Raw genomic sequence first — 26,100 nt, 5'->3', positions numbered from 1 at the left:
AAAAATTTTTCTTTTCTGTCTTCCACTTTACATTTAACTTTTCTTAATGTGAAACTAGTATGTCTTAGAGTCTGTGAAAGTTTTCTGTACAGAAGAGTTGTTACAGGGAACTTTTTGAAGTGTGCCTAGAGGGTAATATGTAGTATAGCCAATACTTCTCTCTCAAATTATAATTCTGGTTTGCTGTACATTTCATTTATGTTTTATATTCTCTTTTAATTAATAAAGATCCCTTGCCCATAGAAATCACTTTTAGATGGTTTTTGGGTGTTTCAATTAAATAAACCATTATATTTTTAGACTGCAGATTGGGGAATCTGGTTCTGTCAGCAATTTTGTAAATTAAGTGCTCTCTCTCTCTCAAAGTTAGTGTGCCTGTCTGTCTGTCTCTCTCTCTCTCTGTCTCTCTCCCTCCCCCCTTCTCTTCCTCCTTCTCTTCCCCCTAGTCCCTCTCTTCCCCCTACTCCCTCTCTCAATAGATTGAGTCTATTTTAATCTTTTTTTGTGTTGTTACTGCTGCTAGTAAAATCTTATTACTTTTTTTGATTACTTGAGTAGAGGGAATTCAACTCTGTACTTTAAAGTATATCATAATGATATAACCTAATTTTTAGCAGTAGATACATTTTCTAATTCCTTAACCATAAAGCATGTTTTTTCTCCTCTACTATGTAGAAATTTGCTGTATAGAGCAATTAGTTTTAGATTCTGAGCTTGCCTTTGAAAAGTACAATATAATTTTTTTACAGTAAGCCTTTAGACAAAAATACAACTAATTGAATTTAACAGTCCTTCCTGAAAATGGAATTTGATCTCAGACATTTTTGTTAATTCTTTAAGGTATTCTGGTATATGAAGCTTCTGGGTTTTGCACAAGTTAGGTTTGTTTTTGTTTTGTTTTTCTTTTTGCCTCACAGTTTGCTGTTTGTCTCCAAGTTCTTTGAACACCACCCAATACCACAGGAGGAGGCCTCCTTAGCAGAGACTGCCCTTACGTCTGGATCATCCCCTTCTGCACCCCCCTCCGATTCTATTGGGTATGATTTGATTCCTGCTGTTCAGTGACATGCTGTTTGAGCTGATTTCTTTGGAACTTTTGGCTAATTATAAACCTTTCCAACATTTGGATTGTTAAATTAAGGATTTTTTTTTTCAGGTAATTTATCACACCAGTCAGCTAATTTACATACATTTGGTACAGATACACAGGGTTAAAGCTGACGTAGACTGTTTTAGGACCATCCTTGAAAAAAATCAAGCAACAGATAATTTAGAGTCCCTGCCTTGTGCTCATTGCTTTATTTTTAATATCAGATATAGAAGTATATGATTTCCATTTAGAAAAGTAACATTAATATATGAGATAATGGCCGACGATTTTAAAATAGTATATAATTATAATCTACAATTTATGATATATTATTTTAAACTGTGTGATAAATATCCTCATCTTTACAGGAGAAGAGAGAATAGTGAGAGAGGGTAGTCAACATTTAATCAAGAAAGTGGGATTTGAACTGGACTGTAAAGAATTCTAGAATCTGAATGAGCATAGGAGCATGGTGATGGTGGGGGCACAGGGGCAAGGGGAGAAGGGAGGTACAAGCAGCATATCTTCATCTTCTAGTATACCCATTTTCTTTAGATTTGCTAATAAAATACATTAGATTTAATCCAGGTTTTTGTTTTTCTTACTTAAAGACCAGTGTCCTTTGCATACATATTTCTGACTTATTGTGTACTACATGTTGCTGTCATAGTTTTAATTCAGTAGGTTTCAAGAATGACTTGCTGTCACTACACCAGATCAGTTGTGTTAATTAGACTACCCTATTCAGTTGTAGTAAATTCAGGCTTTTTCCACTTTTAAGTTCTAACTTAAAGTATGTTACTGCTTTGAGACTTTTAATCACCTGTAAGTAGTGTTTAAAAAGTAAGTGCACTTTCCAAAACTTTTTAAAAGCTAATATTGTCACTTCTACGTTCTTTTTACCTGCTCCCCATATCCCTTGCCAGTGGCTTTTATTGGCTGTCTAAAGCAAAAATAAAGAGAGCTTTGTCACAAACTAAAAATTTCTCAATTATCAGAATAAAAAGGACCAGTAGAACATGCTAATTTTCTTAAAGGCCAGTTCCATCAGCCTTACCTATAATTCTCGTTGGTTTATAGCAGTTTTTTATTTATTTATTTATTTTTGTGGTACGCGGGCCTCTCACTGTTGTAGCCTCTCCCGTTTCGGAGCACAGGCTCCGGACGCGCAGGCTCAGCGGCCATGGCTTATGGGCCCAGCTGCTCCGCGGCATGTGGATCTTCCCAGACCGGGGCATGAACCCGTGTCCCCTGCATCGGCAGGCAGACTCTCAACCACTGCGTCACCAGGGAAGCCCCTATAGCAGTTTTTTAAAGTACATAATATTTTATTATTTTTATTTCCCTTCTAAGTGGATTCATTTACATAAAGTCAAAATTTCTTTCCCTACCCTTAAAAGTGTGCTTCAAAGAAGCACAGATTCTTGTTCAGATTCTATTAACATATTTTATTTAGAAGTTTTTTTGTCACTATTTGGCTTCTTTGGCTGTTTCAACCTTTATCTAGTCCTTTTCTACTGTATTTTCTTCTCATTCCTCTCTAAACCCTCTCCCGTCTTAAAAATGTCTTTTTATTCCCTCAACATTGTCTTTCTGGCTGTCTTATTAACCACTAGATAATGCTGATTAGTTACAGAGTTTGCATAAGATGGGGTGCAACAATAACCAATCTCTGAAGAGAGGCTGTTAGCACTGAGTCATTCATTGGTCCTGGTGGAGCTCACTAAGACAGTCACACCTCGTCAGTCAAGTGACACTCATTTCTTAGCTCCCTAGGATACTCCTTCTGAGGGGCACAGACTTCTCACAGGTGCTTACAATCTATTCTCAAAACTTTAATGTGCTCCGTGAGTGCCAGGTTCATTTTGGGAGCAGTGAGAGATCATAGACTTTGTTATTTATCCACAGTACCAAAATAGGTCACTCTGTCACCTGTTTTGATGGTTTCATCAAAAAGCAGTTTTTACAAATATTTACTTTAATGCTTAATATATTATTTTCCTGTGTGTCTTGTATCGATTATTGGTCATGGTAAACATTTCAAAATATGAGAGATTGACACTCTGAGAATCATCTTTTGAATTTGGAAATGATCTTTTGCTATTATTGTTCAGGATTTTAATTCAACTCTTGTATAAAGCAATAGGTATATCTTTTAGGTCATGAAAAACACATGTATGTTTTTAAAAGATTTATAATTTCCTAATATTGATACTTCCCATAAAAAGTTCATTTTAGTAACTTCAACTATCAAGAAATGGCAAAGGTAGAAAAATTGGCAGACATTATTCAGTCACTGCCTACCTAGAGCATTTTTGTATAACTTTAAAGGACAAGAGTTTCTTCAGCTGATTAACAACAGGTAATTTTTAGCCATTTGTAGATTTCTCTGGAGTTTTCTGGATAAGAATCAGTGTTCTTATCATTGATACTCCCTGGAGTGTCTGCTTGAGCAAAGCAGCTTTGTCAGTGGTTGCAAGCACATATTAGTTTTTTAAACTAACACTTTTAAAAGCCATTACTGCTGGATTTTTAATGCTTTATTGTAAAGATTTTATTTGAGAATACGAAAAGAAGAAGATCTTTATATCATCCATTTTTCTATGTTATTATCTCTATAAAGTTGCTCTGAATCTTATCTTCCAATCACTTGATTTTTCCAGGCCCCCAATTCTCACCAGTCCGTCTCCTTCAAAATCCATTCCAATTCCACAGCCTTTCCGACCAGATGAAGATCATCGAAATCAGTTTGGACAACGAGACCGGTCCTCATCAGCTCCAAATGTGCATATAAACACCATAGAACCTGTCAATATTGATGTAAGTATCCAGCAGTGCTCGAACTTAGAAAATTCAAGTGTGTTTCTTTATTTTTTCTGCTACATTTATAATATAGATCAGAAATAAGTGCCATCTTTCATTTATCACAATTATTATAAGTGATAGACTTTTCATGAACTACAAATCAGAAAAGCCTTTCAGCTTCTCTGATGGCATAAAATATTTAACTGGCACCAAATTACAGAGTTATTCTTATTTTTTTCCTTATGACACCATCTCTGTAAAAGTCTTATCTTCATTTATTTAACAGATAATCCACTTGACCATTTTGGGGTAAAGAAAAAATAACAATACACTTGCATATTTCCTATTTAGATCAATTTGAAATCTTTACCTGAATACCTAAAAGTTTAACTTTGAGTTAAATAACCCTTAAGGATTAATCATTACTTTATGTACTTCTCATGCAAAGCTACCTTTTACCTTCTTTACTTTCTTGAGTATACCATTGAATTGCATCTCTACACAAATCAATTATTTTAGTCTCCTTCTGGGGCTGGTCACTCTTGAATTTTTTTACTTTCCCGGTTTATCTTACACACTATAAGTTAATTATGTACATTAGTGTCACTTCTTCGATTTGACCTTAACTCCTGGACAGCAGAAACCATTCCTAATATAGTTTCCTAACATAGGAACTATTAGGTGTTAGTTGGCACCTAACATAAGAGGTCATCAAAAAATATTTGTATTAGTAAAAGGGTTAGAAGACAAAGCAGAGGTCTGTTTCCCATAATATAGACCAGGGATCAACAAACACTTAAAGGGTCACATAGTAAATATTTTAGGCTTGTGTGTCATGTGATCTCTAATGATAGCTGTTGAACTCTGCCACTGTAGTGTGAAAACGGCCATAATACATCTTAAACAAATAGGTGAGGCTTTATTCCAGTAAAACTTGAGTAAAGCAGGTGGCCAGCCAATTGTATTTTGCCAGTCCCTGCTATAGACAAAATAGAAGGAAGAGATGAGAAAAAAGATGAGATACGCAGGATCAATCCAAAAGGACTGGTTCATTCACCTATCAATACATCATCTCAGTAACTGAGTTACTGAAGAGAATAAAGAGCCCTTGCTATCTGAACTGTGGTGGGGTTGGATCACTTCTCCCAGAATTTGTACTTTAGGATAAAAAATGTGGGTTATCCTCAGTCTCTGTCTGTAATAAGCAAGAAAACAAAAAAGCCACCAAATTTGTTTGCCTTGGAAAGTAATTATATTTAAAAAGGAATTTGAAACTGTTTCCCCATGTAAGCAGGATACTGAAGTTACTGAGGGGTCATGTGTATGTTAGAGGACAGGGGTGGCTCTCATTATACCGGCATTCCTTATGTGAGTGCTCATAAGGTTGAGTAAAGAAGGAAAAATTATCCTAACAGGAAAATAATCACTAATTAACAGACTCCCTTAATATTAGTCTCCACTCACATATCCCTCCCCATTTAATACCAGCTTGCATTCCAGCCCTTTTCCATCACTATCCAACATTTCAGTGAAAACATAAAGCACATTGATTGTGAATATGACAACAAAAAAAAGATTTTAAGGATTTTATGAAGACAGTGAAAAAGTCACTTGGTAGAACTACTCACATCTTATAAAGTCATTGAGAAATAAGAGTACAGCAGAATTAAATTAGTCCAGTTAACAGTAAAAGAGAGAAAGTCTATAAGGATGACAAGAGAATAGGCTTTTCAAGTGAAAATGATTTAAATATCATAGGATTGATGGAGGGCTTTGAGGGAATTGATGAAGTCCTTTAAGATTTTTATAAAAATGATTATGATTGTGATGTAAAAGATGAATATGAAATTAAGAATTTCAATTTGTGCTGTCCTAAGTTTGATATTATTACCAATGAAAACTTGATTTTTTCTGTATTCTAAGGATTAGCATACTGTTGAAATTATAACTTAAAGTTTTGTTGAATGTAAAAGAAAATAAACTTTTTATAAATCTTAATTTCATTTTTCAAGATACATTCCCAAGTCAGACTTTCTTCCTATATTTTACTATGAAATTTTTTCTCTATTTTTATTGGGTTCATTTAAAGTAGCCTTTTCTTAATATCAATTTTTCTCAACTAATAAGGTCTTCTTCTATCTGGCTAGACCTGAATATAAAGGAAAAAAAAAATAGGAGAGGGAAATATGGAAATAAGGAGATTGTGTGAAATAAGAAATCAAATCTTATTTTTACGTTAGATCTATTGTCAGTATGTTCAAAGTTGTTACCTTTGTATTTACTTTCAAAACTGACGTTCTTTTAGACTTTCTCTTTATGTCTTAGTGTTACTAAGTTTCTCCTATTGTCTTAGGCTTGAACATTTGGAGTGTCATCTTTATATCTTGCTTTTTCATCTTCCCCTATAAGCAAATAGTCATAAGGTATCACCTTTCCTTTTGATATAAGTCTCAAATTTGTTATTACTACCACCATTTGGGCCCATATTTCTTCACTTGAACTACTTATTACATTAATCTCCTAAATAGATTTCTTGCCATTGATTTCTCTCTGCCCATTTCCATTTTTATTGCTATTATCAGAATAATTTTTTATAAGACCTCTATCATCATCTGTTCCTTTGTTCCAAAACTTTCATTTACTTCCCATTGAAAAATATAAACCTTTTAGCATTTCATTCAGTTTCAGTCATTTCATTCAATTTCAGTCATTATTTGTCATTTATTATTCCAGTAAACCAGATTTAATATTTACTCTGGTATAGGCACTGTGTCAGAATAGGGAATTAAGATGAATTAGCACAGTTTTTGCCCTCAAGGAGGTCACAGTCTAATGGAAATGGATGAATCAGCCATATAAATAAATAAACACAAAATATACAGTGATAGTTTATAGAAGGGGATGATAAACCCTACCTGGTTAAATCTAGTAATGTTTAGCAGAGAAAGGACAACATTTAAGCCAGACTGTAGAAGATGAATAGGAAGGAGTTGGAGTTTATTCAGTGCACTTGGTGGGGGTTTTAAGAAGGAAGGGCATTTGTTAAGGAAATGGTATGTGCAGAAATATAGAAGTACCTTTATGTGGGTTGTAATGAATAGTCGGTATTGTAGGAGTTTAGGGTTCAGGAAAAGGGTGGGTAATGGTAGAGGATGAAACTAAGTAGGTAGAGTCCACACTGAAAGACATTATGTTATTATTCTGAGGTCACTATAGTAGTTGGTAATAGGGGGTCCAATAAACTGAGTGGGAAAGAAAGTGATCAGCTCTTTACTTTAGAAAGTTCTTTTGAATTAGTGAGAGATTTGATAGGCACAATTGTTAGGATTGGATACTGTAAATGGCTACTGTTAATGCTTACTATGTGCTAGATACTTTACATAAATTTTTTTATTCTTTCCTCACAAACACTTGTGAGTTAAGTAGTAGTATTTTCCTTATTTTACTGTTAAGAAAATTAGATTTAGAGATATCAAGAAACCTACCCCAGATCACACAGGTGATAAATGATTGAAATGGGGTAAAACCTGGCCTTTCATTCTTATCTCAATCACTGTTCTGTATAGTAGTAGAGGAGAGAAGTGAAAGAGATGAGAGGTAATAAAAGATAATGCCTAGGGACTTCCCTGGTGGCACAGTGGTTAAGAATCCGCCTGCCAATGCAGGGGACACGGGTTCGATCCCTGGTCTGGGAAGATCCTGCATGCCGCGGAGCAGCTAAGCCTGTGCACCACAACTGCAGAGCCTATGCTCTAGAGCCCATGAGTCAGAACTACTGAGCCCGCGTGCCACAACTTCTGAAGCCCACGCACCTAGCGCCCGTGCTCTGCAACAAGAGAAGCCACTGCAGTGAGAAGCCCGTGCACTGCAACAAAGAGTAGCCCCCTCTCACCGCAACTAGAGAAAGCCTGCGCACAGCAAAGAAGACTCAACGCAGCCAAAAATAAATAAATGGTAATTTAAAAAAAAAGGTAATGCCTAGAGTTGTCTGGCTTAGGTGGATAGATAGTATTTATTCTATCCATTAAGATAGGAAATGCCAAAGGAAGAAGAACAGGGATTGTAGAAATGAAAACGTTAACTTTTATTTTGGACATCTTGACTTTAAGATGTCTGTGGAACTTTCCTTGTTTAGAAGTGCAGTAGCAGTTGAAATAAGGACCTTGAGTAGAGATACAGATTTAGAAATAATTAGCCTATTTTTGTCAGTTAAACTCATGGATGTAAGTGATATTACTCAAAGACTATATGTAAACTGAAAAGAGGGTAGACATGCAACCCCAGTAAACATTAACATTTGAGATACAGACAGAGACTGTCATTCTCTGTCTCCATTTTAGGCTTCTCTTCCTAACTTTAGCTTCAAATAAGTAAGAGAAAGTAGTGTTGCAGAAGCTAAAGGGAGAAAAGGGGACTTCAAGAATGCTTAAGTAGTTGATGTCAGTTGCCATTGAGACTCAAATGAGATAAGGACTGGAAATGACTATTGAATTGGGCAATTACAATGTCATTTTTACTTCATTGAGAGCTGTTTTAGAGGACTATTGGAGGATAGCAAAACCAGGTAAAGATGTGGGATTAAGTGCCAATTTTGAGAAGCTTGGCTATAAAGGAATGATGAAAGGGCCATAGATTGAAGCAGAGACTTGAGCATATTTGTATCTTCAGGGGAAGAAGCAAGTGAAGAGAGAGGTTAAAAATAACAAGAAAGAATAACTGAGGTAGTAAAATTTCTTGAACTTGGAAGTGATGTTCCTCAGAGGCTATGAGGAATTAAAGATGAACATAACTAGCTCCACAGCTCTTTACAGGCAATATGACCATGGGCAGATGACTTAACCTTGAGGCCTATAGTGTCTACCCCTTGTAGTGATTTGAAAATGCTTATTGTTCTTGGCACAAAATAAGAATTCAAAAATTATAGCAAATATTATTATACAAATGTTTGTAGATATAGAGGCAGAACAGAATGTTCTTTGATAGCTTCTGTTTTCTCTGTCATGCTAAAAAAGGGAAGAGATATAAGTAAGAAAGGAACCCCATAGGAGATTGGCAAAAAGTTTGAAATAGCCAGTATTGGAACACTAGAAGATCCTATTTAACCTAGGTCACATAGATAAAGATTGTCAAGGAGCTTTAAGAACATATTTGAGATTGGAAAATATAAGTTTATGGTGGTTATTAGCAGTAGGTTGTCTAGAAGACTTTTTTTTTTTTTTTTGCCACGCCTCTCAGCTTGCAGGATCTTAGTTCCCCGACCAGGGATTGAACCCGGGCTACGGCAGTGAAAGCGCAGAGTCCTAACCACTGGACCACCAGGGAAGTCCTCCTCTGCTTTTCTTTTCTGCATTCCTGTCTGCCCCTCAAACCCCAACACTTAGATCATCTTCTTCAAATGCTTCACCAATGGCCAAGTTCTATAGTTATTTATTTATCCTTTGAACTTACGTAGCATGAAGAATCTTTTCACCCATGCTATTTATTTGGCAATTAACTAAGCAACTTTGGCACCTTTTTTATTGTTTTCTTAAGCCCTTATTCTTATATCACATAATTTCTATGTGTGTATATCTTTCTTACACTTAGATTATAAGCTCTCAAGAACACAAAGTTAGTGAGACCACCATGATTTTTTATATTTATTGATAGTCACACAACCCCTAACATTAGCATCTTATTTGGAGATATGAGTATTTGTTGATTATTCTGTAGAAAATGTTAAATGCTTTATATAATACATTGAACATGACAGAAATACATCTGTAAAGAATGTGCTCTTTGTTTTAGCCTATAAACGAAAAGCTGCCTATTTGCAAAGAGACTTATTTAGAGACCTCATATTTAAGTTATACTGGGTAGATTAAGTTCTGTCAGGGTCCAAATTGCACTGTATTGCCAGTAGGCTCTTCCCCCACTGCCCTGCCCCACGTTGTCTGTTGTAAAAAGCTGTATTTTAATAATAAAGACAAATTTTTTTTCCCCTTCTAGTGTGTCCTTACACATTTATATTTTTATAATTGTATCAGTGTACATTTAATTTTGTATTCTTTTTTATTGTAAACATGTTTTATGAGTCAAGCTTCATAATTGTTTTAGTAGCTACATAATACTTACTAAATTGATACACTATAGTTAACCAATATGTCAATATGCCTAAAATAGGGAAATAATTTCTGGTTTTTTAGTATAATGGATAATGTTGCACTAAACATCTTTGTGCATATCATTTTTTTCTTCTGAATTATTTCCTTAGGAAAAATTCCCAGAAGTGGAATTACAGGATCAAAGGGTATGAACATTTTATGGCTCTTAATATGTGCCAGTAGAATTTTTTTTTAAGAATTAATGCAGCCATTGGTTTTGAATGGCCTGAAATGGATTTCAACATTTCATCAGGACTAATAATCCCTTCAGTCTAGGGTTAGGTTGGCGAGTGCTTCAAATTTTTTATTTTATCATGTTCACTAGCTAATTCCATATTCTTTCTGTTTTGTGAAGTAATTTATAAGGCAGGTATTATTTTGAATTAACCTTTCTGTGAATGCTTAATGGAAAATAAAATTTTATTACTTTCTTACCATATGCTTTGATTAAATATACATTACTATTTATTTGTAGGACTTGATTAGAGACCAAGGGTTTCGTAGTGATGGAGGTAAGTGGTGATTTCAATTAAAAAAAAAAATCAGGGAAAAATGCAATTGCTTTGCTGCTTGTCTCCTTTATATTTGCTTCTTTCATGAAACACAGACACAGAGAAAAATGTGCAGAGAAAAACCAAAAATTGTTTGCTTTTCTGTAGTATTTATCATTTATCTCTAATAAAATTTTAACTAATTCATAGCCAGAGAAAAAGAGAGGACATAAAAGGGAGTCTTAAATGTACTATCTACAGTTTTTTAGATGTTGTTATCGAGGAGAGATCCTTAATTTTTTTACCCACTTTATTCCTTACCACCTCCACTAATACTTAAAGATTGAGCTTACAACCAGTTAAAACTTGACTCCCCTACATCATTCTTGGGGAGAATCCCTGGGGTTGCCTGCTACAACTTGCCAGTTTGTTAGACATTGTCAGCCACTTCCCTTCAGCTTTCTAGAAGGCTTTGGAATATATACTTTATAGCATGGACCCCTAATAGAAAAGCCTAGTTCCCGTTTTACTAGTCCAGTAAATAAAATAAGCAAATGAGAAACTGAATTGAGATTTCTTACAGAATTTTCATCAGATGTTCACTCTAGCACACAGTGAAAATTGGGAGCATAGCAAAACATTACTTTAGAAAATACTTTTTAAATAAGATTTTACCCCCATAAGATTTTTCTAAGAGATGGTGTTTGAAACTGTCTTGACGTTTTCTTCCAGGTGGTCCTTTATGCTTACCTCTTCAGCTGTCTTCTATTTAATAAGGAAGCCCTACAATACCTGCATATCTTGTTTAGAGTTGGTCTCTTCACTGTGACCTGCTTTATATTCAAAATATCTAAGCCCAGACTCAAAGATACTTTATGTTGAATAAACATTGAGTAAACCATCTTTTGTTGTAATATTTATATATACCTGTGGACCTACCAAAATAATAAGCCTGCATTATGTACTCTGGACTTAGTATTTACTATAGCACGTAGTTATAAAAGTTTTTTTTTTTCCTGTTTGTTGTTCCATGAACCCACCAATTAATGTTGCTGCCAGTATGACTTTCATATGTCTTAATAGCTGTGGCTTTTGATAATTTTGCCCAGTACATCCAGCATTTAAATGTTGCCATCATGTTAGCATCACAGAGTTAACTTAGTCATAAAAATTGCCTGCTTAGTACCAAAAATCAAATGCCATTTCTTATCCTTTTTGTGAATCACTTTATAAAGAATCATCGGAATTTTATGAAAATAAGCAGATTTTTTAGACATCCAGAATTATTTTGTGAAGCAGGCTTCAACTCATTTATTCCCCGTGACTTCTTTCATTTCTTCTGTGTGTCTGTCTTCCTGTGTTTGCCTGCCCCTCTCTTTTTCTTCTAACAGCCCCTTTGAACCAGCTGATGCGCTGTCTTCGGAAATACCAATCCCGGACTCCCAGTCCCCTCCTACATTCTGTCCCCAGTGAAATAGTGTTTGATTTTGAGCCTGGCCCAGTGTTCAGAGGTAGTTGGGCTCTTCTTTCTTGTTTTCACCCAAAGCAAACTAAATATAAACAACAGATACTGTTTGTGCCTCACCCTCACAGTGTGTGTTTGTAAGTGTGAGAGTTTTCAGTACTAAATTTCTGCTTGGCCTGGCTGGAATGCTCTGAATGTGCTTCTCACACATACTCACTACCACAAGCTTTCTGTATGCTGTCTGTCATAAATTTTTAAAAGCAAGAAAATTCTGAGTTGAGATTTCCATCTTGTTTTTTGTTATATTACTTACTTTTTGGTCTTGATTATTTCTTAAACTCGGTGGGTGACAGTAAATAATGTGGGGAGGGGCTTCTTCAACTTGAATTTATTTTACTTTAGTCCATTTAGCTGATAACCTTGATGGCTGCTAATAATGGTTATCAATTTTTTTGGTTTTTTAAAAAAGTGGAAATCCCTGTTATGAGTTCTTACTAGACTTTTTGCTTTATTCTTCTGTAAATGTGTCCTTTTTTTTAAAACGTAGGACATGTATATTTTATATCAAAGGTAGGGAACCTCGTTATAACCTTTTTATATTCACTAAGAAAGAAGATTTGTAATATATTTGGGGTATTTTAGCATACTTCAGAAAATTAGGATTTATACTTTCAGTTATGCCCTCATGTGAGGAAAAAGTTAGCAGTATAATTTCACTCATCCATTTTATCTTTTCCATCCTTTAATTACTGGTTAAACAGATTTTTAAAAATTTAAGTCAAAATTTAGATGGGTATCTTGCTGTAAATATTTTTAATGAATTATATTTACTGGCTTTTCCTAGTTAGTATCTTTTAACTTATTCTGAATGTAATGGTGGCATTTCAGATTTTTGCTCTCTCAGCCCAACTTTCTCAGAAAATCCATGGAATGGGCTGGAAGTTACAGAGTACTGAGTAGTGTAATTAAAGTAAGTGATACAATACAGCACTGAGTAGATCAGAATTGTGAAGCCTGGGTAAGCAGTTAAGGCTTCATGATGTTGAAAATTATCAGTGGAAGGCAGAATATGGATTGTGCTCTAATTAGTAGACATTCCAGATACCATTTTCTTTTAGAAAATTGCATGTGAGGTCATGGAAATTCCACATGATGACATATGTGGTGTAGTAATGAGAAAAGTTCTACACAGTTTTAACATTTAAATGTTGCCATTAGTATTCTGATCCTTGTTCTTTGAAAGATAGTGACTTTTTAACTAGAGAATAGTTATCTACTTTTTTAAAAAATTGAAGTCTTTTTGTTCTGTATGTGCAAACATTACCTAGCATCTCAGTCCTACTTAGCTATACTCAGGCCCCACTAGGAGTCATTGCTCTGAACCCCTCTGAACCAGGTGCTTTCTGTACATGAATTGGGATTTTTGCTCAATCAGCATTTGGAAAAATGTCCATCACAAAGGTATGCAACCTTGCCAACTGAGTCCATTTTCAAAGAGTGTACCCCTTGGACTCGTTTGGCTGATAAAATTTTTCCATTTGTAGTAACTTGGCTGAGAGGCCACAGCACTTACCTTGGCCTCATTTTATAGGCAGAGGTTTTTCAGAAAGTCTTGAGAAACCTGCTTGGCTTTGTTTGCATTAACTTTGTTATGCAGGTAAAATTTCATCTTTGTGTAGCAAAATAAGCCTCCAGGAACCAATGAAAGTGACCAGTATCTCTCACTCTTAAATAGTATAGTATATAGTGTAGGATTTTTAAAAATTTCAGTGGCTAATATGAAAGAGCCAGGTAATGTCAACATTATGGCCGTTATCAGAATATGTTTCCATTTGGGGAATTTCTATCTTTTTTTTAATTGATAGGCTGTTAAGGTAACATAATTAAAAGTTTATTTTTTATATTCGCTTTTAAGTTGATTTTGCTTCTTATTTTTTGATCAAAGAAAAAACTTGGGAGTATTTTTTAGTGTTTATCTCTTATTTTAAAAAGATTATTTTTCTCCTAGACTCTGCACCAATAAACAAAGTATATATCTGTAATCAGATGTTTTAAAGGTCATTAAATTGACCAGAAAGCTAAAAGTATAAAACAAAAAGAAATTGTAGTTTTTTAATTTAAAGCTAGTCACCAAATGAGGCTCCTTTTTTGCCTGTCCTTTCCAAATGGTATTAGAACATATACTGAATTTTTAAAATAAGTCTAAATCTCCCTCTACCCTCTGCCCCCAATAAGCTAATGTACTTGATCCTCCTTTAATAGATATATTTTTCCTTTCACTAACTCAGGATCAACCACAGGTTTATCTGCCACGCCCCCTGCCTCATTACCTGGCTCACTCACTAATGTGAAAGCATTACAGAAATCTCCAGGACCTCAGCGAGAAAGGAAGTCATCTTCATCCTCAGAAGACAGGAATCGAATGGTGAGAGTATATGATATCTTTTTTCCTCTAAGTTCTGTCTTCTTAGAAGTCATAGCCAAATGTAATGTCACCTTTTAGATATATGATATCTAGTGGCATATATGTCCATATTTGACACAGAATTCCCATAATCAAATAAATTTAAGAGCTGATAGTTTTTTGCTTAAAAACAAAACACAACACTGATTTTTGCTCTCAACTGTAATATAATTGAGTAAAAGGCAGTTTTGGAAGAGCAAGAATAGTGTTGTTTCTAAACTATGGAAAGAGAGTAAGCTAGTATTTTAGGAGGCATGATTAGGCATGTATGTTCTAAAGAGTTGGTCTGAAATACAAATATCTACCAAAGGACATTCTTCCCTAATGAAAAATTAGCTATCTGCTGTAAATTAAATCTGTATTAAAAACTAATCATTTTAGCAATAGTATATGTTGGATATGTGGGTCCTTTATCATCCCAAAGTGATTGTATATGTTGATAAATTTTTTTAAGAGAGAGATTGGGTCAGATAAGATATATGAGGAAATTTAGCACTGACAGGGAGAAAGTAATTAGATTATCAACAGCCATAGTATGTTAACTTTTTGGCCTTTGGAGCCAAAACTAGTCACAAATGTATAGCACTTATCTTGCTCCTAGTAGTCTTCCAAATGATAAAAAAGCTGCTTTATTTTATTGATTTTAATAATAAAATTTAATAATAGTAACATTTCTGCTCATACCCAATAAATAATTTTTATTTTTTAATAAACTGTTTCCACCCTAATACTGACTTAGGTCTTAAACTTAAGTTCTATATTGTAAGAATCATCCTTCTATTATTCCTCTAGAGTGTGGGGTTTTTTCCAAAGTTCTTGCTCTCTTCCTAACTTATATCCCTTTCAGGAATAGGGAAATGTACTTAGTGTGAAGCATAAGATTTTCCTTTTTTGTTTGCCTTGGCTTGACTTTTGCACTTTTTTTTATCAAGAAAACACTTGGTAGACGGGATTCAAGTGACGATTGGGAGATTCCTGATGGGCAGATCACAGTGGGACAAAGAATTGGATCCGGGTCATTTGGGACAGTCTACAAGGGAAAGTGGCATGGTATGTAATACGGTGACCTTGTCACAAATTATAATAATAGAATATAATAACTTCTGTAAAAATATATCAAAGGGAGTATTCACTGTTTGCATCATTAAGCTAATTTTGATCAGATGCAAGAGTCCTCCAAAGGTTTATAACAGAAATTATGGGAAATAAAAACTGGATTCACAGCAGCCAGAAGTTTAATCATTATACTACAGTAATAATTTTTAAAGATGATCCTCCAGATGAGCTAGTCCCCAAGATTTTTTATTTTTATAAATCTTTCTGCTGGTAATTTTATTTGTATTATAAACCACAAGTAAACATATAAAAAGAGTGCTTACCAAAGGAAAGGGTGGGCAGTAAACATACAAAAAATGTTCAGTCTCACTAGTTGTGAAAGAATTACAAATTCAAAAAATAGAAATCATTATTGCCTCTCAAATGACTTATATTTCTTTGAAAAGATAATCAAATGGACAAAGGTTTTTTTTTAAATTGATTATATTTAGAGTTGTGATTGTAATGCTGCTGGTGGAAACATAAATTGCTATGAATTTTCTGGAGGGCAGTTTGGCAATATGTATATAGAGCCAACAGTTCCATTTGTAGAACAGAAACAAACAGATGTGTGTGCAAGTATATTCATTAGAGATTTGATATTAATGAAAAATGGAAATAACTTAAGTGCTCATTAATAGAGGAAGGAATAAATAAATTGATAACCTCCATATATGATTATATAGAAATTAAAATGGTATGGTAGATGTCTATTTTATGGAAAAGTGTATGTAGTATATTTTAAAAGCAGCACGTATAATATCCCATATTATGAAGCTACATATAAATATATATAACATAATTTTTTAAATGACCATCAGTATTTTAGTATATATCTTTTTAGGTTGCCTTTTTCATATGTATTTATAAATATTTATACTGCATACATATAAAAGCCTAGTAGGGCATACATCAGTAGGTTAACAATGGTCATTTCAGAGTGACATGATTATGGGAAATTTTAATTTTATTCCTTTTGCTTTCAAAATGTTTAATTTTTTAATTTTAAGTTTGATTTTTTTTTTACTATAAGCACTTTATTTGATAATCAGGAAAAATCAGTAAGTTAGTTTAATTATATTGAAATATACATGCAAAAAAGTACACATAAGTGTACAAGTAGCTAAAATTTCACAAAGTCAACACACTGTTCAATAAACAAAACATTACCAGCACTCTAGAAGTCCTCCTTATGCCCTCTGCCCCCAAGGGTAACCACTGTCCTGACCTAAACAGAAATAATACAGGATGTACTCCTTTGTATCTGGTCCTTTTTACTCAATATTGTTTATAAGAGTCATCTATATTATTGTATGTAGTTGTAGGTTATTCATTCTCTATATAGGGTTCATTGTGTGACTGTAGCATGACTATCTACTGTGTGATGAGCATTTGAATAGTTTCCAGTTTGGGGCAATTATGGATGCTACTTCTATGAGTATTCTTAGTACCTGTCGTTTGGTGAACACGTGTCCAAGTTAGTTGGTATATACCTAGGAAAGAATTGTGGGGTCCGTAGTAGGTACTGCCAACAGTGTTTCAAGTGGTTGTACCAATTTATACACCCTTTGGCAACGTGTAAGAATTGTACCTGTTTCACATGCGGTTTTGTGTGTTTTTTTTAATAATTTTCCTAAGTAAAAAGCAACAAGTGATCCATGGATTTGAAAAGGTGTTAAATACTCTGATAAAGAAGTCTGCAGTTTTCTATCTCAGCCAAGTTGCATTGGGCCTGTCTACTGCAGTTTTAACATTCAGTTAGTGAATGCATCTAATTTAGTTTTGTTAAATAACTAGGAAAATATCATGGGTGTTTAATTGGTTAAACTAAATTTCCAGGGGAAAAATGAGATTGGCTGTTTTTTTTTGGATTGGTATTTTGAAATACTAGTATAGGAATATTATTGTTAGTTTAGTTTTTATCCTTAGAAAATTAATGCAGTTTAGGAAGTTAAGGTATAATTTATTTGCAGTTTTATAATGGTATAGTTTTAAGGCCGTGGTAATTAGTGAAAATACCCTAGGTTTTTTTATATTTTTAAATTTTAAAAATTGGAATGACATTTGGAATGGCAATTACCTTTTAGGTGATGTGGCAGTGAAAATGTTGAATGTGACAGCACCCACACCTCAGCAGTTACAGGCCTTCAAAAATGAAGTAGGAGTACTCAGGTGAGCTTGTGTGAATCACGTTTTCCAGAGAAGTTATCTTGATCAACTTGTGTTTTCCAGTGGTAGCCACTGTTAGCTTTACAGACTTACTTAAAATGAATAAAACAAAGTTTGTCTGAGTATATTTTGTCTTTAACTGTATTCTTTTAAGTGGTATGCAATATTACATAGTACAGCTGATAGAAATATTAATCCTAGAGTGAATTAATGGAAATACAGTGTTCTGATCACGAGAAGTAATACTTCCACTTATGGAGACAATGCTCTCAAAATTCTAAGCTTATCAGAACACATTTAGAGATTATATCAAGCCCTGGAACTTGAGGAAAATTAACAAACTAGAACATGTCCAGGCAAGGACAGCTTAGGTGGGAAGGATTCTGGAACTGTAACTTAGGGAGAAAATAGTCAACAGAACTGAGAATATTTGGGTCCATAGAAGGCTGTTATGTTCAAGAGGATATAAACTTACTTGTTTCATTGCAGAGAGCAGAACAGGGAATCCAGTGGCGGAAGTTGTAGGAAAATGATTTTTTCTCAACCTAAAATTTTACTAATACTAGAACCATTTTAAAAGAAAAAAAAGAGGGGACTTTCCTGGTGGTCCAGTGGTTAGGACTACAAACTTCCACTGCAGGGGGCACAGGTTCAATCCCTGCTTGAGGAACTAAGATCCCACATGCCGCGCAGTACAGCCAAAAAAATTTTAAAAAGAAAGAAAGAAAAAGAGTATTGGGAACAGGCTACAGTCTCAGTGATAAACTTCCCATATTTGAAGGTATTTAAGGAATCTCTAGTTGCCTATCTATGAGGTATACTAAAAAAGATGTTTATGAAAAGGGTAGGATGTTAGACTAGACAGTTCCTAAAGTCTCATCTAAATTTATCTTTCTGTTGGCTTTTTTAAAAATACCTTTTTCTGACAACATCTTATTAATAAGTAGACTGCTTCGGCCCTCTTTTTTAACATTTGCTAAAGTTTATCAACATTTACTATTTACTGTCACATTTCTTTTACAGGAAAACTCGACATGTGAATATCCTACTCTTCATGGGTTATTCAACAAAGCCACAACTGGCTATTGTTACCCAGTGGTGTGAGGGCTCCAGCCTATATCATCATCTCCACATCATTGAGACCAAATTCGAGATGATCAAACTTATAGATATTGCACGGCAGACTGCACAGGGCATGGAGTAAGTTCCATTCTATTAAATCTCTTGTAAGTTACTTTTGAAGACCATTGAGGATATTTTAAAGGTTTTAGCTATTATTTTTTGACGTACATTTTCAGTTACTGTCCAGCAACATGTAGACACTTTTAACTAATGGCTAGCAATATGATATTTGAAATAAAATAGCCTCTGTCTAGTATAGTCTTAAAACATATATCAAATATTTGATAATAAATATATGGCTACAAATTTATGTTTAGCATGCTGTAATTTAACTAAGCAATAAGGGTTCAAAAGACAAAAATAGGCCAAAAAAAAAACCCACTAAAAAGTCATTAACAGTTATTGAAGTATATAAAATGATTGTTAGTTATCCTTTCAAATTTTTTCCACGTACCCATATTTTCTATTGCAAAATGATCATCTGTGTGAAATAAAGAAAAAGTAAAATAAAATGAAAGTCTGCATTTTGATCCTTTTTGAGGATTTCAAGTTGACTTGTTCATATCCATTGAATTTTGCTGTGTAATTTAAAAGATAAAAAGTTACTCTAGGGGCTTCCCTGGTGGCGCAGTGGTTGAGAATCTGCCTGCTAATGCAGGGGACACCGGTTCGAGCCCTGGTCTGGGAGGATCCCACATGCCGCGGAACAACTGGGCCCGTGAGCCACAACTACTGAGCCTGCGCGTCTGGAGCCTGTGCTCCGTAACAAGAGAGGCCGTGATAGTGAGAGGCCCGCGCACCGCCATGAAGAGTGGCCCCCGCTTGCCACAACTAGAGAAAGCCCTTGCACAGATATGAAGACCCAATACAGCAAAAATAAATAAATAAATTTATTTAAAAAAAAAAAGTTACTCTGTAAAATTTATCATGGGTCAAAATAGGAAACTGACTACGAAGAATAAATTTTGCATGCAAGTACAAATAAACAGGTAAATCAAAAGGTAAAATTAAATAAATTTTGAAAGCACTTAGATGAAAAAATTAAAGTAAAATATGTTTGAAAGTTCCGTAGGTAGTTTAAAAATATGCATGTGTCTTAAGTTAATTTAACATTTTATAGTATACAAATGGCTTTCACATGCATAGGCCATTATGTCATTTAATCTTTATAATGTTATGAAGTAGATTTTTTTTTTTTTTTTTTTTTTTTTTTTTTTTGCGGTACGCGGGCCTCTCATTGTGGTGGCCTGTCCCGTTGCGGCGCGCAGGCTCTAGGTGTGCGGGCTTCAGTAGTTGCGGCACATGGGCTCTAGAGCGCAGGCTCAGTAGTTGTGGCCCATAGGCTTAGTTGTTCCACGGCATGTGGGATCCTCCCGGACCGGGGCACAAACCTGTGTCCCCTGCATCGGCAGGCGGACTCTCAACCACTGCACCACCAGGGAAGCCCAGATATTTTTATTTTATGTTTACAGATAAGGAAACAGGCTTCTAAATGACTTGTCTAGACTCCACATTTAATAAGCAGCAGCAAAGGTGTTTAAGTCAGCATTTTTGACTCCCAAACCATTATTCTTTCCCCATAACCACTATAACCACTATACTGCTTTTACATTATAGAATTAGAATAAAAAAGGTAAAAGAGTCTACATGTACTAATGCCTAAAACTCTGACTCAGGATCATTTGTAGCAAATAAGCATAGAACCAAGACTCAAAACCAGATCTAGCTGTTAAATCTTCCCACTGTCCTACCCTCTCTGTCTCAAAACTAGGCAATATATCTGTAATTTAGATTGTTTATAAACCTGTATTCAGCCCAAATCCTTATTGCAGCAAATTATTACCTTATTCAATAACATTACCACTTATCCAGTAGACTTAAAACAATCCCACCTCTGAATCTGAATCTGTTCAAATCTGAAAGATTATATTAAAATCTTGCAAAGAGGGACTTCCCTGGTGGCACAGTGGTTTAGAATCCGCCTGCCAATGCAGGGGACACAGGTTTGAGCCCTGGTCCGGGAGGATCCCACATGCCGTGGAACAACTAAGCCTATGGGCCACAACTACTGAGCCTGTGCTCTAGAGCCCATGTGCCGCAACTACTGAAGCCCGCACACCTAGAGCCTGCGCGCCGCAACATGACAAGCCACCACAATGAGAAGCCCGTGCACCACAACGAAGAGTAGCCCCTGCTCGCCACAACTAGAGAAAGCCCGCACGCACAGCAATGAAGACCCAACGCAGCCAATTAATTAATTAATTAAAAAATCTTGCAAAGAGTAAACCTTGGCCAGAATGGTAAACATTGAGAGAGAAACAAAGCTTGTTCTGCTCCCACCCCACCAGTCTCTTTGCTGTTTCTTCAGCAGGCCAAGCATGCTCTTTCCTCAGGGCCTTTGTACTTGTTATTTTCTTTTGGGGATAAGTTCTCATGCCACAGATATTCATAGAGTTTCTCTCTTTTGTCTCTGTTCAAATGTTGCCTTTTAAAGGAAGCCTTCCCTGATCACCTTATATAACATTTTCCTGCTCCACTCTGTCACTCTATACCCCATTCTTGTTTTTGTTTTTAACACCCAATTCCATATAACATATTTGTTTATTGTCTGTCATCCCCACTAGAATACAAGCTGTACCAGAGCAAGGGTCTTGTTTTGTTCATTGTTTTATCTCTAATGCGTAGAACAAGGCCTGGCCTATGATAGATACATATGACAAAAATTTAAAAATGAAACCATGATTACACACAACTGCGTATTATTGATAGGTTTACCTTCCAGAAGAGAAAGTAGTCACATCCTTGTCATATCAAAACTGAGAAATGTCAAGAAAAGGAAAAATAGTCAAAGAAGTAATAAAAGAATAACAGAGGGGAAATGCTTTTGCTATACACAGAGGCAGCAGAGAATAGTATTAAAAATTGTTTTAGAAACAGTAAGGAGGCAGTGAAGTGCCAGTGTCGATTAAGGTAAGAAGTGACAGGAGAGAAGAACACTATCAACTTGGAATCGTTCTGTGGTCTGGGGAATAGTTAAGAAGAGGCAATATTTTCCCATTACTTTACAGTTTGGGATCGATAAGTATAAAGCTTTACAGTCAATTAATTTCTCTAAAATATTTTGCTTACATTTTTAAGTAACACTTACTATATGATGAGTATGTCTGGCTATGAATGTAGATCGTCCCATCAGTTTATCCTATATTTTAATAGCTGAGAAAGTATTAATTATAAAATGTAAGCCTTCTAACAGATTATATTTTTTATTACCAGCTTAAATTTAACCAAAGAAGATACAATTCCCTTCGGTTCTTTATAAGGCAATATATACAACTGGGGTTAAATGTACCAACACATCTTCAGTTTCTGAAGGCTTTGGCAGATTGCAAATCCTCTTATTAAGGTGGCTATGTGATTTTCAGGTTAAGGTGACAGGTTTTTGCTCTCTTGAAACTCCACCAAAACTATAATAATGAGAATTTTTTTGAAGCATGAACATATAAAGATGGAGAAAACAGAGGAAGAAAAGAATAGTAACATTTTAGAAGCTAGAAAGCAGATGGAGAAGTGATAATGGACATAGTACACCCAAAAAAACTAAATAATTAACTGACTGTGGAAAAATGGAAACCAACCTAATTTGTACCACAGAATTCTCAAGTCTCAAGAATTGGCACTGTGAGATTATCTCTGGAGGAGAAAGAGTACATAAATGAAAAGGCCTGTCTGAAATGTTTCTCTAAATCCCTTCTGCTCTGTGCCACTGGGTAGGTACCCCATCCCTACCCTGGCAGTACACTGGAAATGTATTCTCTGGAGAGGGGAGAAACTCTCTGGACCCAGGACCTAGGGGGAAGTGGCGGGGGGGGGGGGGGGGGGAGGTGAGTTACTGCTTACTGAGTGATGGACGGAGAGTTCCCCAGTACTCTCTTTTCATTTGCTTCCCAGACTGCTGGCAGCCAAACCTTCCCCTTCAGGCAAGAGATTGGAAGAGTTTTGTCTGAGGAATCTTAACAGCCAAGAGTAAAGACCCAAAGGTAGTGATATCAGGGATTCCACCTAGATGGGAATACATGGGAGTTCAAAAACAAGAAGCCCATCTGTATGCTCAAAGCTTTCCGTAGCCTTTTAGTCTCAATCTGAGTAAAGACAAATTATCTCTCAATTACCAGACATCAGAGAGGAAGTCTCTGATGCCAGTGAGAGAGAACAAATGGGGGAAAAGGCAACTAGGAATAAACAAACACAATGCAAGGAGAAGAGATACCCCCCCCAAAAAAAACCTATCACTTTTCTCAGAGATAAAAGATTTTCTATCTATGAAACAAGAACAGATGCTTTATAAGGAACATTCAGATAACAATTTAAAATGTTAAAATGCTGATATTTACAGTACACTGGAAATTAATTTCCTTGCAATTATTAAACTTTTAAATGTCGGGTTCCTCTTCCCTTGTCTTCCACCATCATTTCACAAAGAACAGAACAAGCTAGATGTAGCTGACCAGTAACTCCATAGACTATTTAAATAGCTGCTTAATAATGTACTTCTGCACAGCCTCATTTCAAAATAGTCTGCCCCCTGCATGATTTCCAGATGCTATTGAAAGTGATCTTTTCTACTTTGCAAAATTGACTCTAAAGTCACAGGGTATAAGCAGAATAAGAGCATCCTATCTCATTGTATAAAGTATTGAGGTCACAGTCATTCATAAGATAAAAACTTTAGTAATTAGGAAGGTTGAATCATTGGGACTTTCAAATATGTCACCTTTATTGGATTATAGAATATAAGCACACGGTGAATGAGTGACATTTCTCCTGTGTGGTTCTGTTCTCTCTCTTCAGTGAAAGATCATTTCTGATTCCTAGGTTAACTTTAAGAGAGCAGAGCTATTCTAATGGTAGATAATTAAAGACTCACTCTTAGAAATCAGGGTTCATGTAGTATGTTTATCATCTTCTCACCTGATAGTCATTGATTCAGCCTAAGGGCCAGGGTATTTTAAAGAATAATGTTACTAAAGAAATTTCAGGACTCCTCAGTCTATTGTGCTGTTTCTTTGCAGGACTTTTCATTTCAGTCTAATATTTATTAATAATTTTAAATTAGGCTTTATTATAAAATTGACTAAATGTTAAATCAAGGAGGCACAAAGAAAAGGTTGTGGTCTGTTGTTTACTCACAGGAGTGTTATATTCTGTATATAAGGTGATTAAAAATAATTTGGGGATAAATGCTTACAATTTACTTTTTAAAATAATGAAGCGTATGCCTCCTTTTACTCATAAGTAAACCTAGTTATAGGAAAGATAGAAGAATGAATTGAAGCTGAGAAGATGGTGAACATGTATTAATGATTGAAAATAATTCTAATTAATTGAAGAATAATTCTAGCAAACGTCATTTTCTGGTCGATAAAAACAGTAATTTAGAGGAGGATGCTGATAATCACAAACAATGCAAATTAGAAGCAGCACACTATTTTTTACCCACTGGAATTGGGCAAATTCCTAAATTCTGGCAAGGTTAAGTGTTGATGAAGGTTAGGGGAATTGCTTACTGGGACACTCCTCATGCAACCAACCACCCTGGGGACATTTTGGAAGTATCTGTTAAAATGTACAGTGTTTGGCCTACCCCCAAGAAACACCAGCTTTTGTTCCAAGAGATGTGTATAGGAAGAGATGTATTACAGGAAAATATATAATAGTGAAAAATTGGAAACATAAATGTCCATCAGTAGAGGACTGATAAAGTTTGGCACATATGTGCAGGGAAAGAATATATAGCAGAAATGAATAATATATGTATCAACATCAGTTTTACAATATGTCCAGTGAGAGAAGCAAGCTGTAGCATGAGACCACTTAAAATTTTAAAAACATTATATATATATATATATATTTTTTTTTTTTTTTTTTGGCTGTGTTGGGTTTTCGTTTCTGTGCGAGGGCTTTTTCTCTAGCTGCGGCGAGTGGGGTCTACTCTTCATCGCGGTGCGTGGGCTTCTCATTGTCGTGGCTCCTCTTGTTGCGGAGCACAGGCGCTAGACGCTCAGGCTCAGTAGTTGTGCCTCACGGGCTCAGTTGCTCCACGGCATGTGGGATCCTCCCAGACCAGGGCTCGAACCCGTGTCCCCTGCACTGGCAGGCAGACTCAACCACTGCGCCACCAGGGAAGCCCTATATATATATTTTTAAGTCTTACATATATGTATGTAGAAGTATTAAAGCAAAGATTAGAAGGTATATGCCAAGCTCAGTAGTTGTTGTCTCCAGGAATGGCAAAAAGGGGTCAAGATGGGGATAGCTATCAAGCAGAGAGGGGCTTTAGCTTTACCTATATAAAATTCTTGTGGTTTCTGGCTTTTAATTAAAAAGATTCTACAGTTGTGTTTTACTTTCACAACCTTTTTACAGGTATAAATTTTTTTAAAAGACAGGAGGCAAATGTGTAAAAATTTAACCGTGTTAAGTATGGTGAGAATAAGTGATTTCTACATTAGCCTTTGTTGCAGTTTTTCTTAATTTCAAAATATAAGGTATTATAAGGAAATACATAATCATTATAGAAAATTTAGAAAATGTAAACATAAATAAGCACCAATACTCCACTGAGAGAGAAGTACCATTAGTGTTTTGATGTGTAGTATTGTGTATCTTTTCAGAATTCTGTATTTTAATACTGTATACAGTGGTTTGTTGTTTTAAATATGGAATCACACTGGTTTTACTTGCTCTTATTTTAGACATCTTTACTGATCAATAAATATTATGTTCTGACTCCAGCTCTGATACTACTAGTAACTCACTCTTTTTTTATACCAGCTATGTTTTGTGGTTTTTTATATACAGTGATATATTTAGCGATTACATAGTACTTTGTGCCAGACACTGTTCTGTGTACTTTATGTATACTACCTCAATTAATCCTCAACAACCCTGTGAGGTAGATCCTATTATTATCCCCTACTTACTGATGGAGAAACTATAGTTTAAAAGGCCAAGTGACTTGCTGCAAGCCCTTTGGCTCCAGAGTGTATTTCCTTAAACTCTACACTGTTCTGCTTCTTCAGTTTAGTCAATCCTTTCAACACCTCAAGTGAGCCCTTAATGCCATGCAGCAATCATACTTTCCCTTCCCTGGTTTTTTGCTCTTCGTCTCTCGTAGACACTCTCATACTTCCTTTATCCTCAGTTCTCCAACACCTCTTCTCCAAGAACTGTCAACTGATAACCTTGCTTGCCATTTC

General features: G+C 35.3%; 1 protein-coding gene across 2 annotated transcripts in view; it reads left to right on the top strand.

The window, feature by feature from the left end:
* BRAF (B-Raf proto-oncogene, serine/threonine kinase) overlaps window positions 1-26,100 on the top strand; it is a 159,188-nt gene that overhangs the window by 97,372 nt on the left and 35,716 nt on the right. For both annotated transcript variants that reach the window (XM_082846985.1, XM_082846984.1), the window contains exons 7-13: window positions 918-1,037; window positions 3,754-3,910; window positions 10,514-10,550; window positions 14,283-14,419; window positions 15,391-15,508; window positions 17,641-17,725; window positions 18,746-18,922. In XM_082846985.1, coding sequence (XP_082703111.1) covers window positions 918-1,037; window positions 3,754-3,910; window positions 10,514-10,550; window positions 14,283-14,419; window positions 15,391-15,508; window positions 17,641-17,725; window positions 18,746-18,922 — 831 coding nt within the window. The remainder of the gene's footprint in view (window positions 1-917; window positions 1,038-3,753; window positions 3,911-10,513; window positions 10,551-14,282; window positions 14,420-15,390; window positions 15,509-17,640; window positions 17,726-18,745; window positions 18,923-26,100) is intronic.

Source organism: Leucopleurus acutus (genome assembly GCF_964270905.1).
Source record: "Leucopleurus acutus genome assembly, chromosome: 9".
In the NCBI taxonomy this organism is placed as follows: Eukaryota; Metazoa; Chordata; class Mammalia; order Artiodactyla; family Delphinidae; genus Leucopleurus; species Leucopleurus acutus.
The sequence above is the reverse complement of the archived record's forward strand: the minus strand, read 5'-3'. Positions and strand labels throughout refer to the sequence as shown.